Source organism: Gnatocerus cornutus, chromosome 1, assembly GCF_029298725.1.
Source record: "Gnatocerus cornutus isolate USDA-ARS CGAHR chromosome 1, icGnaCorn1.1, whole genome shotgun sequence".
Taxonomy (NCBI): Eukaryota; Metazoa; Arthropoda; class Insecta; order Coleoptera; family Tenebrionidae; genus Gnatocerus; species Gnatocerus cornutus.
This window is the reverse complement of record NC_142233.1, coordinates 33,352,610-33,372,070: the sequence shown is the minus strand read 5'-3', so window position 1 is coordinate 33,372,070 and position 19,461 is coordinate 33,352,610. Positions and strand designations below refer to the sequence as shown.

At 42.4% G+C, this 19,461-nt stretch overlaps 4 protein-coding genes across 5 annotated transcripts; 1 reads left to right on the top strand and 3 right to left on the bottom strand.

Moving 5' to 3' along the window:
* Window positions 1-196: 196 nt before the first annotated feature.
* LOC148181948 (acyl-CoA-binding domain-containing protein 4) lies at window positions 197-6,737 on the bottom strand. Its single transcript, XM_088047454.1, has 3 exons — window positions 6,560-6,737; window positions 677-1,152; window positions 197-633 (listed from the first exon to the last, which is right to left on the bottom strand). Exons 1-3 carry the CDS (start codon window positions 6,618-6,620, stop codon window positions 319-321), a joined length of 852 nt encoding a protein of 283 aa, XP_087903580.1. The 5' UTR covers window positions 6,621-6,737; the 3' UTR covers window positions 197-318.
* Window positions 6,738-6,813: 76 nt separating this feature from the next.
* On the bottom strand, window positions 6,814-9,652 carry YME1L (ATP-dependent zinc metalloprotease YME1L). Its single transcript, XM_088047417.1, has 7 exons — window positions 9,445-9,652; window positions 8,623-9,386; window positions 8,391-8,575; window positions 8,213-8,341; window positions 7,936-8,165; window positions 7,723-7,883; window positions 6,814-7,677 (listed from the first exon to the last, which is right to left on the bottom strand). Exons 1-7 carry the CDS (start codon window positions 9,469-9,471, stop codon window positions 6,999-7,001), a joined length of 2,175 nt encoding a protein of 724 aa, XP_087903543.1. The 5' UTR covers window positions 9,472-9,652; the 3' UTR covers window positions 6,814-6,998.
* Window positions 9,653-9,792: 140 nt separating this feature from the next.
* Prp39 (pre-mRNA processing factor 39) lies at window positions 9,793-13,955 on the top strand. Of its 2 annotated transcripts, none has more exons than XM_088047395.1 (8): window positions 9,793-9,963; window positions 10,023-10,534; window positions 10,714-11,118; window positions 11,167-11,292; window positions 11,845-12,119; window positions 12,169-12,448; window positions 12,632-13,467; window positions 13,515-13,955. In XM_088047395.1, the coding sequence occupies exons 1-8, from the start codon at window positions 9,927-9,929 to the stop codon at window positions 13,768-13,770; spliced, it is 2,727 nt and encodes a 908-aa protein (XP_087903521.1). In that variant the 5' UTR covers window positions 9,793-9,926; the 3' UTR covers window positions 13,771-13,955. The 2 variants fall into 2 exon arrangements, with proteins under 2 accessions (XP_087903521.1, XP_087903512.1); XM_088047386.1 differs by having other exon boundaries at window positions 9,794-9,963; window positions 10,711-11,118.
* Window positions 13,939-19,415, bottom strand: Gcn2 (eukaryotic translation initiation factor 2 alpha kinase Gcn2). Its single transcript, XM_088047375.1, has 16 exons — window positions 19,274-19,415; window positions 18,803-19,228; window positions 18,616-18,755; window positions 18,476-18,570; window positions 18,038-18,427; window positions 17,785-17,989; window positions 17,491-17,737; window positions 17,196-17,441; window positions 16,971-17,113; window positions 16,670-16,920; window positions 15,912-16,624; window positions 15,403-15,873; window positions 15,124-15,357; window positions 14,340-15,077; window positions 14,134-14,291; window positions 13,939-14,087 (listed from the first exon to the last, which is right to left on the bottom strand). Exons 1-16 carry the CDS (start codon window positions 19,328-19,330, stop codon window positions 13,961-13,963), a joined length of 4,641 nt encoding a protein of 1,546 aa, XP_087903501.1. The 5' UTR covers window positions 19,331-19,415; the 3' UTR covers window positions 13,939-13,960.
* Between the last annotated feature and the right edge of the window lie 46 nt (window positions 19,416-19,461).

Sequence of the window (19,461 nt, the reverse complement as noted above, 5' to 3'; positions counted from 1 at the left end):
AAGACCCTTAAAACACCCTCTGAAAATCTATTTTGGTCGATGTCTCGTATATGTGTTAAGGAAATTTGAGCTATATGGGCTCATTTCACGCAGAATTTCGCGCTGAATCCAAAAACTACTTTTGTTTGTTGTGTCAGTCTAGTAATAACTAAATTAGAGGCGTTTGAAATTAGTGACCTTCGACAAAACATCCTCAAATGATCTAATCTTTGTATTTCCAAACCATATAAAAGTCTACACTTTATACATAACATGAAACAAACATAACAAAGGCCAATTAGTTTATCTGGGAACATAATAAGTTTGACACCGAGCATCCTACTTCCTATTCAAAAAGTACCTATTCATGATAAAAGATGCCAAAAAGGGCCAAGCTATAATAAACGCGACAAGTTCAAACGACATCCTTGAAGACCGCGGCTTCCTCATCGCCACATTAGATTTTTCTAAAGAATGGATTTTGGTCGAGAGCCTTTCGACGTCAGCCTTTAAACTCTGCACAGCCTTTGACACCTCCACTGACACATCCACGCTGGTTTGAGTCTGTGCTTTCGTCCTGGACCGTGAAACGTGCTCTCGGGGAATGTAGCCGTTTGACATTAGCTCTGAATAGCCTTTTTTGGTATCTGGAAACTAAAAACAAACAAACTCGACCAGTACTCCCTCCCAGCTCTACCTCAATGGTGTCTATGTACTCGTCGTCGCTATGATCCGACTCCTCCGGCGCCGCCGAACTCGGCGTCGAAACCGGCGACACGTCACGACTAGACAACATCGACCTGATGGGCGACGCCTCCCTCGACGCCAGCGGCGAGTTCGGTTGCGACCTTACTTTCTCAAGAACGTCACCTGCGACCAGCTCCAAGTCGTCCATGATCATGTTGACGCAGTCCAATTCGTTGGTGGGGGCTTCTAGAAAATTGGCGACTTTGTCGGAGTAGCTCATCGTTTCCACGATGGTGTGGAGCTCGTCGACGTATCGCTTCATGGCGTGTTGTTTGGTCATGTCGCCGAGGCCCTTCCAGGAGTCGTACTTCGCGCGGCCCACCACGTCGTAGAAGGCCGGGCGGCGCCCCGTGCAGGGGCCCTGAGTCGCTTGTTTGTAGTAGGCGTAGAACCTGAGCATGAGGTCATTGCTGGGCTGATATGAACCTGGAAGACAACAAGGCGTTTTTTAGGACACGGATTTGAGATTGTTACGTCGCATAAATCGAGACTGTTTCGAGGAAGTAACACAAAAACGTGAGGGTCAGCAGCAAGGAGGACAACCCAAATGTTTTATTTCTGTGCCTGAGAGCGAAAACAACTTTTGAGTAAAATGAGTTAATATCAGATTATGAATGTTAAGAACAACTTGCAACTTTGTACTTTGCACTTTGTTTGCGTTTTTTCTAGTGCACCAATTTTAAAAGATTGGTAAATGAAATGTGAAAATTAAAAGCGCTTTTCAATAATTATCTCAGATTTTGTTGCACCATTTTTTTATCAACAGACTTATCATTACCACTTTTGCAAAGTTTTCACATAATCCGCAATGAACTATTTTACCCTACATTTTATTTCTGCTTGTGTAGTTTAGCATCATAATCAGGTTTTTATGCTGCAATAGCGAATTGGCCAAGAAGCAAAATTCTCCCCCTAAAACAAATATACGTAAAGAAAGTCAATGCAACATCATGACGCACCTGTTTTTAGAAATACTCTAATATACCGAATATTTGAAGATGGATTAAATCGTTTTCAGGCACTGTTGTTCTTTTATATGTAGTTATTTCAAAATTAAAAAACATTCTATTGTCAGTCCCCAAGTTTTCAAATCTTAAATTTAATAATAAATATAAAAATATAAAGATTTCTCGACTTGTTAAAAAAATTCAAAATAGACTTATTAGCAACGACTTTTGCCTACGATTTGGAAGTTAGAAGGAAAAATTTTACTGTTTCAACTACTTGAAGGTCTAACTTGAAAAAGCAGCAAGTTGTAGTTTTCTCAACATAGCGAAAACTGTATACAGGCAGAATGACGAGGACCATTGGATATTACACAAAGAAGAATTGGGGCCAACAGATGAAGATAGTCATAATTCTTAATCAATCATTAAGAGTTTTCAATTAGTTAGAATTATCCTATAATTTAAAGGTTCTCGCGACTTTGCAAAACAACAAAATGCAAAGCTATGAAAAGTACTCCTAATTTAATTGTGCATCACAATTCAAAAACTGCAAAGTGAAAAGTACAAAGTTGCAAAGAGATTGGTGCAATAGGCCTCTACTGCATTAAATTTCCCGGGTGATTCCAGAGAAACGCCGATTTCTGCCACTTCGGCGCCTACGGTAACGCTTTAACAGTGTTGCCAGACGTAGCGAAATTCCGCTACCGGTAGCGACATTTCGACCAAAAAGCGACGTAGCGGCGATGATAGCTCAAAAACTACGAAATTGTAGCGACTTTTAAAATGTTGGCAAATATACTAATAATAATAACAAATTACGAGTACACTGACAAAAAAAAGTACACGGCACAGCCTGAAAGGCCGTTTTGTGTAATCAAATTGTCAATTAGGCAGCTAACCTATTTGATTTAATCACCAAAAAGTCACTATCGACGATGTTGCCAGTTGTATAGTAACCTCAGTTGACATATACCTAGTAAACATTTTATGGCCCTCTCATAATGTGGCCATAAAATTTACTAGGTATATGTCAACTGGGTTTACTATAAAGTGCTGGGAGAGTGCGGTGTTGGTGATTTTTTAATAAAAAAACGGACTTTACTTATATACAGTAGTATTACTAAGCTGTTGTCCTCTTGTGGCGAATGGCAGACTTACATTTCACGAACATTGATTGGCGAGTTAAAAATAAAAATAAAAACAATTGCGGGACATATTTTTAACGTTCTGAAAAAATTTAGGTTCTTTCCTCAAAAATTACTTGTTTAGAAGTCATTTATAATCCCCTTAGAAATCGAATCCTCCTTTCTTTCACTCTTTCCGCCCTTTTCTTTCATATATGTCTTTTATAGCGACATGTAGCGGATTTTGTACCAACGCGTAGCAACACTGCGCTTTAACCTAAGGCTGTCACTTTTGACGTTTTTAACCTGAACTCATGGTGTAAGTGCGACAAAAGAAGGCACAACAACGAAAATTATAAGAACACAAACACTACTAACAAAACCCTTTGGGGCGAGTAGAACAGATCAACGACAGTGAACGAAAAATCTGACAAGCTGACAAGTGCAAATTATTTGAGGTTAGTTTTCTCCCTCAAATGCAGCGCAATGCAGGAATCAAGGGTAAACAGAAAAGCAGAAAAAATAGTGAAAACACCCCGTTTCTAAGGTATATTTTAAAATTAACATTTTTTCAAAAAATTTTGTCCTGTTTTTCTATTGGGGACATTTCAGCACACATATGAATACGATTTCGTCCTAACAAATACGGCCAAGAAAATTCACCATTTAAAAACACTTCAAATATGCGAAAATCTCTTTTCATTACATAGACACCATAATAGTGAACAAAAAGATTCGTGCTCGTCTTGAAGATTGGAAAAACATCACTTCATCAAAACTCTATTTCCATACTACAATTTTTTTTATTAGAAATTTTATTAGAAGTTTTTTGTTGGAGCAGATGACGCATTTGAGGTGGAGCTTGAAGAGGACGCAGAGGCACTTTCATCGGAACTCTCTTCAGCTCTGCACGAACAAAACAACCAATATAAAGTGAACAATTACCTACCGTATTTTTTTAACTCGCAAATTAAGCTTGCCGATAAATTCTATCTTCTGATCCGAAAAATCAAAGATTAATGTGATCTTGAGAGCGGGATGTAACGTAATTATTACGAAATTGTAACCGGTCAAATCGAGGCGTTGCGGAGGTACTTGAAATCCCATAAGACCTTCTTGAAACAACGGGAAAGGATCGATTGATATCACTCCATTTGAGGCCACTACACTTGTTCGTATGGACGTTGCATTGATTATCAATAAGCAATTGTTTTCAAAAGCCATCGCTGCTTTCTGCCTACTAATTTGAAACTGTTTAAATTCCTCAACGAGGTGTATTTTTATTCCATATTTATTATCTTCCATTTTTCGTTATACACAAAAATTTTGAGCGATTTAGATAGAAGCGTTCAACACAGTCAGACAAAAAGCCGGACGCCCACAATGCCTAATCGGCCAAAGCCAAGCACAAGCGCATGTCTGCACTTTGGCGGGAGCATTGGGTTATTACAATAGAATAGAAACGATAAAATACTTCCTCAGCATTAAAATTTTTTGTGTTTTTGAACAGAGTTCAATGGGCTGTTTTTCGATCTCAACAAACTTCAACGACTAAAAACTTGAAAATGGATTCATTTTCCTAAAAAAAATGATGTTCTTTAGAAACCACAAATTCCTTTTAAGAGGACATTCTTATATGGAGGTGGATGCCCAACACAGAATTATTGAAAGAGCGAAGACAAATATAGAACCAAGCACCACGAATGATTGGACTAATTTTATTGGGACCTGGAAAAATCCCCCGTTTAACGCTAAATCGATGACACTCCAAGATTTTAGAAATTTTGAAGCTTTGTATTCAAGATCGACCTCAGCCTCGGCCAGGAAAAGAACAGAATGCGAAAAAAGTTTTAAAATATGCAACGTAGTTTGGATGAAGTGCGAAAAGAGCATCGTACAAAATTATTTTTCAAGACAACCTTCGAGCAAGATTTCGATTCCGTGGTTTCCCAGGGAACCAACGGACATTCCGGAAAGATTTTTGAGGTTTTTTGTTAATTAGTTCGTTATTGTTTGATGGTTTAATGTTGTTTTGTTTTTTGTTGTGACATATTTGTTAAATTTATAATAAAAAATTTAACAGAACTTTTACTTTAATAAAAAAAATTGAAGACCGACCTGACAATGTTAAGCATTACTTAAGCATTTCTATCAGCTTTCTATCTATTGAAATATTTGATATTCTCATTACATTACGTTACAAAAAAAAATAATTTTGGTAAAAAAATGGAGCTTTCTTTTTGTAATTTATATTATGAAAAAAGTGTGTTTATTATTTTCCGCATTTAACTGTAGCAGCCATTTGTAGGAAAATTTGTAACTTTTGCCGTTGTCTAAAAATGCAAATTTTGGAGTTAATCGATTTTCGCTCTCAGGTACAGATTTGTTTCCCGAAATCAATTAAAAAAGGTGGCTTTGTCGTGATCGCAGTCGATTGACAAATGTCGCTCTTTTTTAAACTCTTATGTAAAAATTATGGCAGTAATTAACAGAAAAGAGGCCACCGTGAAGTCGTGACACGCAAACCGACGTAAATACCAAAATTTTTGATGCCCGAGAGAAGAAGGAAGACCTTGAAAGAAACTTTCTTCTTTGGCAGAAGAAACCGACTGCAGAGCACGAAAAGGAGAAGTCCGAGCCCACTATAGAAATACTCAGAAACGAGTTTTGCGAGTAATTTTAATTCGCCGCTCAGGTAATTTGTTACCAAAATTCCACTCGACTCAGAAATAGCACAGTTGACGCAATAACTCTCTTTATAATTGCTGCCGTGCAACCAAAACGCGCTAATAGCAATCCATCGTTCCAAACTACAAAAACGCTTCCTTTGCGACAAAGAAATCGTTCCACAAATGGTCTAATTAAGTTTCTTGAACGTGCTAAGAATCGTAATGATAACCTTCGGAATGAAATGTGGCACAGTGGCTATTTTGTAACGCAAACTGCGGATCTGTGAAGCAAATTGTAAAGAGTTAGCGATGATGGTAACAATGAGGAACGAAGCGGTTTTTTCACCGCTCTAAGTAAGTAAAAGTGAAGAAATTATTACGCTGAGTACTCTTTACTTTTCCTGGCTTTTACCACCGGAATGAATAAAACATGACGTTGTCAGTCGCGCATTCTGCATACAATTGTCTCCTACGTAAGTCCACACAATGGTACTGTTTCTAGCGAGTCACCTCGGAAAAGCAAATAGCCCCAAAAAATGGAACCTTTCTCAACGCGGACATGGTTGGCAAACTCACGCTGGAGTGATGTAATTTTGTTTTTTTTAATGGTACCAGTAGCGCTCGCTCGCTAATTTATCCGTAAAAGTTTTATTATGATGGTTATTTAAACGTTCGTAGATTCTTAATTATTCAAAATAGAATCTGATGTTTTTGGTGTTACTAGGCCAGCAGTGACCGCTGATACATTTTTACTTTCACTAGGTCATTCAACTAAATATTAGAGGCGCTTACGCAATTGAGGCACTATTGAAAATGAAAATAGTTCCATGATTGGCGCATTTTCGTTCGTATCATGAAGCTGACATCCTTGACCTGTGCACCCTCTTAAACCAACAATACAAATTTACAAGTACCTCTATCAGCGTTTACTTATCAACAACTAAAAAAACATGTAATATCGACTTAATTATTATGAAAATTGCAACTCCACTGTCCTTGACGCGAGCAATCGCTTCCTTATAAAATTTTCCAACAGCGCCATCCCCGTTCATGGGGGCTCCTTGCAACGCACGTGTCTTACAAGCATAATTACCATTTTTGGGCAAACTTCGAATGACATTCACAGCTGCATTAAACTTTTCTTCGGTCGTCATTGTTAATTCACAGTTTGAAGCTTCGAATTTATCACAATAATATTGACATTTCACCCTGCCACAAAAACACACCGACTGCCAATGACAACTGACATTGACGTTTCCGCAGCGCCATCTACGCAAAATAGGCGGGGCTTGAAGACCTCGTGACGTCAACTGTCACTGTCACTTTTGCACTTCACTTTCCAAAAAATCGGTTGTAAAATATTTTATTGTTACAGTATGTTACAATAATTTGAACTTATTTAAAATTCTCTAAGGGCGACCGCGCTCAATTAAGTAACCCGAGGCCTCTCCACATTCGCATATGTACAAAATTCTGGCTAAATAAACAAACCCGATTTGATCAGCAAAAAAAGTCTCTAAGCGGTGACACGTTTAGGATTTTTCCACGTGCGGCCCTTTCTCTGTCATTATGGCTTTGATGTCTTCGGCGTCCAACGTTTCGTACTTCATTAGAGCCTCCGCGAGGGCTTTGTGTTCCTTGGCGTGGGCTCTGAGGATGTGTTTGGCGCGATCGTAACTCTCTGAGAGGATCCGCCTGATCTCGCTGTCCACAAGCTCGTTGGTTGAGGGCCCTAAGCTGTCCCCTTGAAACGGCTTGGAGCTCTCCGTCATCGTTCGCAAGCCGATCTTCTCAGACATCCCCCAGTCCTTGACCATATGCGTGGCGATCGACGTCGCCTGCTTCAAGTCCGAACTTGCCCCCGAGGTGATTTTTTCAGATCCAAAAATGAGTTCCTCCGCAGCCCTCCCGCCCATCATCACATCCATCGTGGCCAAAAGCTGCGACTTCGTGATGTGGTAGCGCTCTTTTTCCGGAATGTAGGCGGTGTGGCCGAGACTGGGCCCCCTCGGTATTATCGTTACTTTGTGCAAAGGATGACTGTCCCTCGTGTAAAACGCGACTATGGCGTGCCCCCCTTCGTGGTACGCAGTTATTAAATTGGCCTCCTCGTCCGGGATGCGAGACTTGCGTTCGGGGCCCATCAGCACCTTGTCTCTCGCTGATTCTAAGTACTTCATGCTGACGCAATCGGCCCCATCGATAGCGGCCCTAAATCCCAAAATTATTATTTATTTCTTAAGAGTTTGAACGTACTTGAGAGCAGCTTGGTTGACCATGTTCTCGAGATCGGCGCCGGTGAAGCCTGTGGTGCCCCGCGCTAGCAGTTCCAAGTCCACGTCTTTGGCGAGGACTTTGCCCAAGTAAAGACCGAGGATTTCCTTCCGGCCGGTGAAGTCCGGTGTTGGAACAGTCACCTAAAACGCGCTTAAAATAATAGTTCTACAACCTTATAAACAATAGTTATACTTCGACGTCGAATCTGCCGGGTCGCAACAGAGCTTGATCCAAATCGTCGCGTCTGTTGGTGGCGCCGAGGACAATAACCCCCTCGTTTTGGTGGAAACCATCCATTTCACTCAAAAGCTGATTAATCGTCTGGTTGGCGTAAGGGTGGAGGACGCTATTAGTGCGCTTCGCCCCCACGGAGTCAATCTCATCGATAAAAATGACACATGGAGCCTTCTCCTTTGCTGACTCTGTAACAATTCGTTTGATTAAAAGTCGAGGTTTTGAGGGGGCTTACTGAATAAGTCGCGCACTCTTCGCGCCCCCTGTCCTACTAAAATTTCATCGAACTCTGGACCAGCTGCGTGGAAAAAAGGGACACCTGCCTCGCCTGCTACTGCTCTCGCTAGAAGAGTTTTACCGGTTCCTACAAGAAAGTTAAAGTCTCTATTGGTAATTAACAGTAATTAACACACCTGGTGGCCCTACTAAAAGAACGCCCTTGGGCAACTTGCCCCCGAGATTAGAAAACTTGTCTGGATTCTTCAGGAACTCCACAACGTCTTTCAGTTCTTGTTTGGCCTCGTCAGCCCCCTTAACATCATCAAAAGTTACGTGTATTTCCTCAGGGTCAACTTCAACTTGATTCCCCAATTGGATTCTAAAATCTACCTGATAAAAACCATCGAGTTTTTTATCGATAATTACCTAAAAATAGAACCGGTCGTGCTAACCATTAAGCTAATAACTATCGCTAAGAAAATAACAATGGTCAAGACCTGTTGAAAAACTTTAAAATATCTCGCAGCCTTGCCGCTCCTAGCGCCGGGGCTGTTGGCCAACAAATAGCCCTCGGCAAAGGCCACCTTAATCCTCTGTTTCTCCGCCTCCGTGAGTGCGTTGCCTTCTTCCGTCAACATCTGCTTCATTTTTTCGTTTCCAAGAGACATGTCTTTGGCTAGTTTCGCTTCTAAATTCTCGTTAATTCCTAATCCTAGGGCGTTTTTGAGTCTGGAGCCCATGCCCGGGTTCCGCTCCGTCTCCGCTTTGATGCTCCTATCAGTCTTGAACCCCCGTACTTGGATGTCAAACGTGAAGGCATTTTCATGCCGCACTCCATGTAGGAACTTTTGATAAAAATTCTGGGGAACGTACACATTTTTCCGGTTCTGAACTATCAGCGTGGGGACGCTACTTTTGAGCTCTTTTTCCAAAAATCCGTGTTTGTTTTCGAAAAAGCTGTCGTGAGAAACGTACGACACTTTAAACTTGTTTAGGAAACTATTGTCAGTGAGTTGTTTATAGTTGAGGTTTTTGGTGAATGAAAAGTCGCAGTTTTTCAAAGTTTCTACAAAGCTCTCTTTACACATGATTTGCGGGGACTTTTCTTTATTCCGGATGGCCTTTTTATTCAAGTATGCATTTTGACGAGGAGTTATTATTGCGGATATTTGAGAGAGGGTTACGATTGCCTAAAAAACGCGACCATTGCACAACGTGCTAAACGGGAACGGAATGAGAAAAACTCACCTGATTTTGGTTTTGGAGTGTAAACATTCTGACTTACATGAAGCAATTTGTAATGTTACATAAAAAACAACGACGAATTTGATCGAACTTTATAAAAATACACATATAACCTTTCTGACACTTACAGCTGATACCATTTCGCAGTGCTGCCAACCCGCGGGCACTAAACCTCACAAGTCCCTAGAATCACCACCGCAAAACCACTCATCTACCACCTAACAATTTTTTACTACTACTACCCCACCTCTTGTGATCACAAAACCGACTAAACAATCTTAATCTGCGGTACGAACAACTCAGCAATTGGTAATTTAAAAAATCGTTCTCTGATTTAAATGACAGTTGGGTCGGTAACTTAGAAACCTGCTTTACCAACACAGTATTTTCCTGCTTTTGTGGTTGTGTACACCAGCGTCCAATTTCGCAAAAAACAGCACAATTTCCCTTGTTTTTAACCCCAAAACGTGTGTATTTTAACTACAATGGACAGCGGTGACGAAGTCCCTAACACCGAAAACGGTAAGTTTCCTTTTTCAGCCCCAAATCCTATGGCGTCTTACTCCCCATTCTTCCTATAGTAAGGAGGACACGCTCCGGCAAAATCGTGCGAACGCCGCCGGCAGTCAAGGCCCCCTCTAGGAAAACCCGCAAAAAGGTTGTTTTAATGGAAGTGGAAGTGTCTGAAGAGGAGGAAGAAGCGCAGTTGAACAACGCTCACAAGAATGGAGCTTCTGAAGATGGACGTGAAATGGATGTATCAGAAGTGGACAATTCACGCGGACAAACAGCAGACGATGATGAAGACGCCGTGTTGAGTGCGTTGATCAGTGAAAGAATGGCCAAGGAGGCCCAACAGGGCAGTGATGTCATGGCAGAAACTGAATCATTTGCACAGCCTGTGGCTGAGGGGAAGAGTTTAGAGGAGTTTGACGAAGTCGTTGAGGACGTTGTAATGGAGGAGGAGAAGAACGGAGTTCATGATTTGAGCGAAGTAGAGGCGCCGCAAGAAGTGACAGTAGAGAAAGAAAAGGAAAATGAAAAAGAGATGACTTTAGAGAATGGAGACGATAAGGAGGAAGAGAAGCAAGTGGTGAGTGCCTATAACTTGACTGCACCTATAGCAACAGGTTCTTGAAGGATTTTGCTCTTCAAATAAAAACAAGTTTTAAAAAAATGATGACGTAATAAATTTAAACTCTTTTTGTTATTACTGTCACCATGGCAACTTCGACGTAACAATACAAATAAATTTGTTTGCTTTTCTAGCAGAGCGGCGAGCCCGACGCCGAAAACATCTCAGAAGACGAGTTGCCCACAGTCCAAGCCGTCAAAGTACCTGAAACTGAGGAAGTCTCTGATGAAGAGCTTCCAGGTCCGAAACGTGCGGAACTGCCCGCCGATACTGAGGTGGTTTCCGAGGACGAGCTACCAACAGTAAAAAAAGAAGCAACCAAACGTAAACTAACAGAAGGTGACTATGACCCAGGATCGCCAACTTCCGAGGGCGAAACTCCGTCGAAAAAACCGTCACTAGAGAATGCTGCGGTTAAAGAAGAAGATAAGAATGTCAAACCTAAAAAACTTCCAGAGTTAGACAAGTATTGGAAAGCTGTGAACGATGATCCGACTGATTTTACGGGTTGGACGTATTTGTTGCAGTACGTGGATCAAGAGGTATGAGGCATGGAAAAAATTATGTGGGCTACTTGAGATTGTTTTTAGAATGATATGGAGGCGGCGCGCGAGGCGTATGATGCGTTTTTGTCCCACTATCCTTATTGTTATGGTTATTGGCGAAAGTACGCCGATTACGAGAAGCGGAAAGGCAACAAAAAGAAGTGCGAGGAGGTACGTAATTTTCTCTAGACATATCCCGTGCAATGCTTTATACACTCACATAATTATTTTGCAATCCCTACAGCTCGGCGTGGTGGCTGCTAATTATTACAATTGTAGTGAATACAAAATACGATATTGTAATTGTATACGTAGTGTGTTATTTATATGTTATTTAAGTTGTAATTGTGTTATCTTACAATACTTGAAATACCTATATAGTGAAGTAGGTTAAATTGTAAAATCACCCCCAAAAGAGTCTCAGCAAGGTGAACAGCGAGGCTTGCATCGCTGGATATAGTTTCGCAAACCGAAAAATGTAAGAAAACCCAAAATAAATTCCACGTGATAGGATGAGATAACTAAAATACAATACTTCTCAATATTACATATAAGTAGACTAATTGTCTTTTCCAGGTATCATAAACTTTTTTTGTTTTGGTGTGTATTTATTTGCTCCAGTGGGGCACCCGAGACGCAGGTAAACCATAAACATACATAGCAAACAAATACACATCAAAAATGTGGACACTATTCACTTTTTACTAATTGATGGTTATAAAGGTATTCGAGAGAGGCTTGAAAGCGATTCCACTGTCCGTCGATTTGTGGATCCACTACCTCACTTACGTCAAGGCAACGAAACCGGACGACGAAGACTACATCAGATCGCAGTTCGAGAGGGCCATCGCCGCCAGCGGCTTGGAGTTCCGATCAGACAGACTCTGGGATTCGTACATTAAGTGGGAAACGGAGGGAAAGAGACTGCAGCATGTCACTTCAATCTACGACAGGCTCTTTACCACGCCCACGCAGGGCTACAACACGCATTTCGAAAAGTAACTAACCGTCTCTACGTCGCCCCCAATTTCTAACTGTTTTTCGCAGCTTTCAAGAACACATTTCGTCAAATCCGCCGAACAAGGTCGTGGAAGTTGACGAGTTCCTGGCGCTGCGCAAAGAAGTGCGCCACATGCTGAAGCACGACGCCGCCAACGAGACAAAAACAGACAATTCCGACGTGCCGCCCGGCGAAGACGACGCGAGTAAAGCCGTCAGTACTGACGAAGAAACGAAGGCTATAAGGGAGAGGATCGTTTCGATACGCAGAAAGATCCACAAAAACACAGTGGCGGCGGTGACAGCGCGCTGGAATTACGAAGAAGGGGTAAGAATCCAACAATTTCTGCCACTTTTGTAGTTTTCATGATGATTTTGCTAAGATTGTGTCGCGCGCTGCGCGACGCGATCCTGAGACAATTATGCGGACGCCGCAAGGGCCATCTGATATCCCCCCGCACTAAAACGCCCTCTTAGTCTACCCAACTGTCTAATTCCGGGCTGGTTTCAGATCAAGCGACCATATTTCCACGTTAAACCTTTGGAGCGGTGCCAGCTGAAGAACTGGCAGGAGTACCTAGACTATGAAATCGAGCAAGGGGACCAAGTCCGCATTGTGGTTCTCTTTGAACGTTGTCTGATCGCTTGCGCTTTGTACGAAGAGTTTTGGTTGAAGTTCGTTCACTACTTGGAAAATCTGAAGGATCCTGAGCTTCAACCGAAAATCCGGGACGTGTACGAGAGGGCGTGTACCATCCACCACTTGAAGAAACCCAGTTTGCACCTCCAGTGGGCCATGTTCGAGGAAAGCGTGCAGAATTTTAACAGAGCCGCGGAAATTTTAGTCAATTTGGAGAAGTCTGTGCCGAACGTTCTACAGATAGCTTACAGAAGGATAAACTTGGAAAGGCGCAGGAATGACTTTGAGAAGTGCGCACAGTTGTTTGAACACTACATTAATAATTCCAAAAACAAGATGATTTCTAGTAACATAGCCATAAAGTATTCAAGGTTCATCTTGAAGATTTTAAAGAACAAAGATAAGGCCTTGGAGGTTCTAAGGTCGGGAATCACGAAAGATCCCAATAATCCACGACTGTACCTACAGCTCATTGACTTAACATTGCAACAAGAAGACGTGACTGAAAGCATGATAATCGAACTGATTGATTCTTTTCTAGAGAAAGAATCAGCTGACGCTGACCAAAAGGTGTTGTTTGCTCAGAGGAAATTAGAGTATTTAGAGGATTTCGGTGCGGACATTCAATCAGTACAAAAAGCGTATGAAGACTATCAAAAGTACATCAAACAGAGTAAGGAAAGCGGGAAAAAGAAGGAATCCAAGAGGTAAGTTTGTTTTTTAGTCCGTCGTGTTTCTACTATTTCTATTGCAGTGATGCCACTTCCGTTGATAAAAAAGGAAAGGCCTCCACTCAACAAGCGTCGCAATCCAGTTCTTATGGGAGTTACGGCAACTACGGAAACTCCTCCGCCCAAGGTTCTTACCAATATTCAGGATCCCAAACGGGGCAGTACAATTATTCATACGGTCAAGGCGACCAGTATCAGTATCAAGGGTGGCAGTACCCTCAAGGTAGTTATAGCGGTTATAACCAATGGGGGTCGTATAGCGGGGGCTACAGTTATTAGTTTTTATATATTTGATAAACTTCCACTTTTTTCTAGTTACTAGGATTATATTCAATTTGTACACAGTGAACTGTACTTTTTTTACACCGTTATCCACGGTTACAAATTGTGTTACTGATTTCGTTCGTTTGTGGTGTGTAACCATTGTACTATCGAGTAAATATAAATAGTATATGTAAAAATAATTTATTCATATCATTATCCTGTGAAACGAATCATGTAAACTGTACAGAATCACGATGGGTTTTGTCTTTTTACTCTTCTGGTCGTAGATTTCATCGCAGACATCATTTATGTACTTCTTGTGGCGCTGATGTCTGAAAATTCCTCATTTTAGTAGGGAAACATCACCCCCAATCTCACCTGTCAATTATTGTGTCAACGCTTTTCGCAAACTGGTGATCAGTCTCGAATTCCAAAAACGACGAGACGGTCCTGATAACATCCGACTCTGCACTGACTCCCAGAACAGTCACAGCCCCACTTAACTTCTTGAATAAACCATCCAAATGAGATCTGATCTGTAACGTATTTTGAGTAACAAGGCGAAAATAGCTGTTTTAGCGTACTTGTAGCTCGTAGCGCCGCCGAGCGTTGGCCGCCAACTTATCATGGGTGACGAACAACACCGTCACATCGTGCACGTCGTTCTTTTCCGAGTAGCTCGATTTGCTCTCTGATTTCGAGAGAACTCCGGCTGCTGGTACAACCTCCTGCGCCCCCTCCTTCCACGACTTTATGATTCTCTGCATGTTTTCCACCAGCTCTGGCATCTTGAAAGTCTTCTCTTGGAAGCGATCGCGCTCCCAACTCCTCACACGCACAATTCCCTGCTCGGTGTCTTTCAACATGACGATATGAGGGACTTTGAGGTCCGAGCATTGTTCTTGTATTTCCTCAATGTTGGTGCTTTCGATCATAACGCAGCGGATTCCGATCGACCACAACATTCTCAATACTTTCGTTTTTTCTTTAAGTAAGGGTTTAGTACCCACGGAGCAAACAGCGGCGTCTAAATACTCTTTGGAAGGTAAGTCTTCGCTCTGTTCTCTGACCACAGCCTGAGCTAACTTGTCTAAGGAGAGCGACACCCCCACTGCCGACTGGCGGATGTCTCGACCCTGCATCCCCGCGTTTTCCATCATTTTCCGGTAGGAAGTGATCATGGAGTCGTAGCGTCCACCAGCGGCAAGAACTTCTTTATTTCCGTGTTTGTGCTTCTTTTTTAGCTCGCAAACGAATTGGCAGATCATTCCAGAGTACTGCTTGATGTTGTAGACGATTCCTGGGGAAATGACCATTTGGAACTACAACAGGAAATTACTAGGAATCGTGAGAAATTGGGGTACTGACTGTGACCCCGAAGGCTTCCGCGTTGTGCGCTATCGTCTTCAAGTCTTGCAGAGCTTGTTTCGCCAGAAGACTCGCTTCGTTTGATTTTTTTCGAGTGATGTGTTGCAACTGGTTTACAGCCTTCGAGATCTCGAACTCGCAGCTGAAGAGGTTGGTCAAGGTCGAAATGGAGTTATCCGAAAGCCCGAAACCGATCAAGTACGTCTGCAGGTCCGTTTTGGATAGTTTGCCGTCCTGAAAAACGAATTGGCGAAGATGCGACGACATTTTTTTACTCACTTTGACGTCGGAGATTTTCTGCAACACCTCCTGGTGCCTCTCCTTGATCCCGCAGTGCAACAAAATCGCCTTCATCAGCGAGGTGTGGTTCAACCGAATCGTCACTTGCTTGTTTTTTATCCCAGGGAGTTCATTTATAATCTCGAAGACGACGTATAGAATCTCGGCGTCAGGAATGTGGTTCCCTGGACTCGGGGTGACTATATCAAAGGCGCATTCGTACAACTCCCGTGGTAAGAAGCCGAAGACTTTCTTCTCTCGGTACACCCGCTCTACGGAGTACCGCCGAAACAAAGTGATTCCATTCCACGCAACGTAGCGGGCGAAAGGTACTCTGAGATCATGAGGAAGACTGACTATACCTCCGAAGTGGGTCATGAGGTTGACGCAAGACTCCACTTCTTTATAATATTGACTCTTCGGCATCAGAAGCGGAGTGGAGAGATTCTGCGCGCCGTGTTGCTTGAAAATCTAACACAGGTGAGTGGAAATGATCAGTGTGAACTTACCTTAACTATCGTTTCTTTGACAAAGTCGTAAACTCCGATCGGTTTACTCAGAGTGGGCGCTGAGGGGTCTTTGTCATAAGTGATATCCTGAGCAGGTGTTGAAACTTGATTAAAACACGACGCAATTAAATACTTGTAGCATTTGAGTTGGGGGTTGGACAGAGTGTGTCTAACCAACTCTCGCAACTGACACTCTTCCAACACAGGTGGCGGCACGTGGTCTGACTGCAACAACTGCTGAGATGTGGGTCTGTTGGAGATGTCGTGAGTCAGCAGCCATTTGATGAGAAACTTCTGGTTGACGTTGTTCGGGAGATCCTCCGGGAAATCCTCCGGAAAAACGATCTCTTTTTTGCGAAGCCCTGTTAAAATGCTGATCCTCTCCATGGTGGTGGCCAACGGCTTGTAACACATCTCGAAAAAAATTATCCCCAGACTATAAATATCCACTTTTTGATTATAGTTGGCCTTGGAAGCCACCCCCAACTCGGGGGCGACATACAGAGCCGTCCCGATCAACCCAGTTTTACTCTCATCCATCGTATCCTCCTTTTCCGCCGGAAACGTGGCGAAACTGTATTCATTCAACTTTGTTTTTATGTTGGTGGCCAATCCGAAGTCGCCGATTTTCACGTGGTCTGCAGAATCCAAGAAAATATTCACTGGTTTGAGGTCGCGGTGGATCATTCCTTGTTGGTGAATATGAGCCAATCCTGCGAATTTAGGTGAGAAAGTCAATTGGCCGCGTGGAAACGCACCTTCAACGATCTCCCTGAAGAGCCTCCAGACGCGGTCTTCGTCCAAATACACGCTGTTGTCGATGGCGTTGCGCAACGTGCTCTTCTCGCAAAATTCCATTTGAATGTACATGAATTCAATCAAGTTGCCTGTTTCGAGGGCGGAATCCTTGTTCGAGCTCTTCGTTGATTGACTCCCCTGGTCAAGGACACTCTCCTCGGTGGTGTCCTTGACGAACTCGATGCCATCCGAATCAGACTCTTCGTCAAATCTAAAAGACGCAATGTCACATTATACCAAAATCAAAGTGGCGTGGCTTACACCGCCCAACTGTCATCATCATCACTACTAGAATCGTCCGAACTCGAAATGAAGGCGGCCTGCGACTTGCTGTCGTACGTAATCGACACTTCCACGTTTTTCATTGGTGGAGCGAGCTCTTCTATATTGTCATTAAGCGTGAACTACAACAAATTCCTGTAGGGAAAGGCGGGGCTACTGTTTTATTATTGACGCCATATTGGTGGGGGCGTGGCTGCAACTCACCTCGTCATGTCGGGCTATTTTGGGTCTCCGATCATTAGGAGACGACACTGTACTCTCTTCACTCCATTCATCTTGTTTTATAGTAGTCCGTTCAATCCAAGAGTTATAATACCGCACGATATTCTCATGATTGAGCCGCGAGAGTAGTTTCACCTCTCGAACGATTTTTTTGTTCAATTGTTTGTTTTTCGGGTTGAGTTTAATGCGTTTTATTGCGTAAAACCGATCATCTAACTTGTTTTTCGCCTGTAAACCAACCTTTAGGGGGGAATTCTGAACGGTACTACCAACCTACTTTGAAAACATCCCCAAAGGCGCCTTTTCCCAAATTATGAACAAACTCGAACTCTTGTTCAATTCGTGATTGGCCGTTCTGCTGCAACGACAATTCTTTTGATGTTACATCAGGAGAGACGTTTCTATCGTTGTCGTTCTCAACGTTTTTATGCACAGGTGACGATAAAACGTCGTTCCACCGCAAAAACGGGTGATTTAACAATTGACTGGCGGTGAAGCGTTCCTTCTCTTGTTTTTCCAAGCATCTGTAAAAAAAAAATTGGGTTTGGTTTTCCCAGTCAGGGGTACCAACCTCGTTAAAAAATCGTGTAGTTCCGGAGGAACGGCCGCAGGGATTTCCACGTCTTCGTCGGACAGAACCGCCCCTTGAACAAGTGCGACTAAAAAAGCGCCAAACTTAAAAATATCAGTCTTTTTGCTGTAATTGGTGAAATTGTTTTGGGAAGAAATGTCGGTGAGGCGGCGGTGAAGGCTGTAATTGGACAGAACAACACCACCTGAAATCAAGTTGGCGTGGTTGATTTTCTAAACACTCTTGATTTTACCTTCGGTTAAATAAACGCAGCTGTCTCTGATGTCTTTATGGACGACGTTGTTTCTGTGTAAATAATCCAAAGCGGTGAGAACGCCTTTAGCGATATATTTAATAAATTGCACGTTGACGCTGAAATTTTCGTTCAAGAAAAACGAACAGTTGGGGCCGTTGACAAATTCCTTCAGTATGTAAACGACGCTGGTGTCTTCCGAAAGACATTCAAGCTTGTAGTTTAAAAAGTGGACGAGATTCGGGTGTTTTAATTTCGTCAGATAATTAAATTCTTGTTCCAAACTGCATAAATGTCGCGTGTTTTTCACCGTCCATTCGCTGAGAAGGACGATTTCGCCTGTTTTTACGTCGATCCCGATAAACACGACGTGATTAAAGCTACAATGGCCTAAAAATGATACGATAAAGTCAAGTTTTTCCGATTATGGAAACTAACGCAAGCACTGGCCTCGTTTTATTTCTCTGTTACCGAACTTGATGAGAACAGTTTGTTTGTGATCACATAAGCATTCGTCGCTGTTGTCATTAGAACTGGAAAAAATACTTAAAAAATGACTGAGAATGACAGTCACTCACTTGTTTGATAAGGACTGTCGCCTGTTATCACTGTCATTCTCAGTGGAATTATCGGAATTGTATCTGTGTTCACGCCTGAGCCGCGACTCCGATTTTAACATTTCCTGGCGGCGCTGCACTTCCTGTAAAATGAATTGCCGCTGAAATAAAACATTGTAATTTGAATTATACTAATTTAATATTCTACTTGTCTGTCCTCCTCAATTAATTTCTCCAGTAAGTCTTTTTCCTCCTTCTCCTTCTTCCTTTGTAACATCTGATCATAAAAACTCTTTGAAGTCGGTTTATTGTGACGATGGAGAAACTCCTGCACATGTTGGGACAACTGAAAAATCATCTCTTCCCCCTTCAACTTGCTAGCGCTAATTTCCAACTCATTACACAGTTGACTAAGCAAACTGTCAGACAGCCCCTTGCTATTCTCTAGTTTTATCTTAGGCACACTATTGGGGTACTTTTCGTCACAGAGAATATGCAAGTCGAGTTTCACGTGCACCTCATGAAAACCAGAGTTCCCTTGCTGGGGGTTCAAAGAAATTTTGAAATTCAATGGGGACCACTTGTTCCACGCCGATTTGCCGCGCAAATCCACCAAGTCGTCGCCGTAAATCGCCTTGAAATGGGGGTAAAAGAAGGTCAAAATACGAAGAGTACTCACTTCTAGGGCCGCGAATTCGTTTGTCTGCCGGGATTCGGCTGAATCTTCAGAAGACATGGTCGAAAATGGGGGTGATGGTGGATCATAATTTGAACATTTGGCGATAGCGGTGCTATCTGCTCGTTTGTTTGCTTTTTAGAGAGGTTTTTCTTGTCGAACAAGATGTTTTGGAAAGTGGGGTTAGGAAC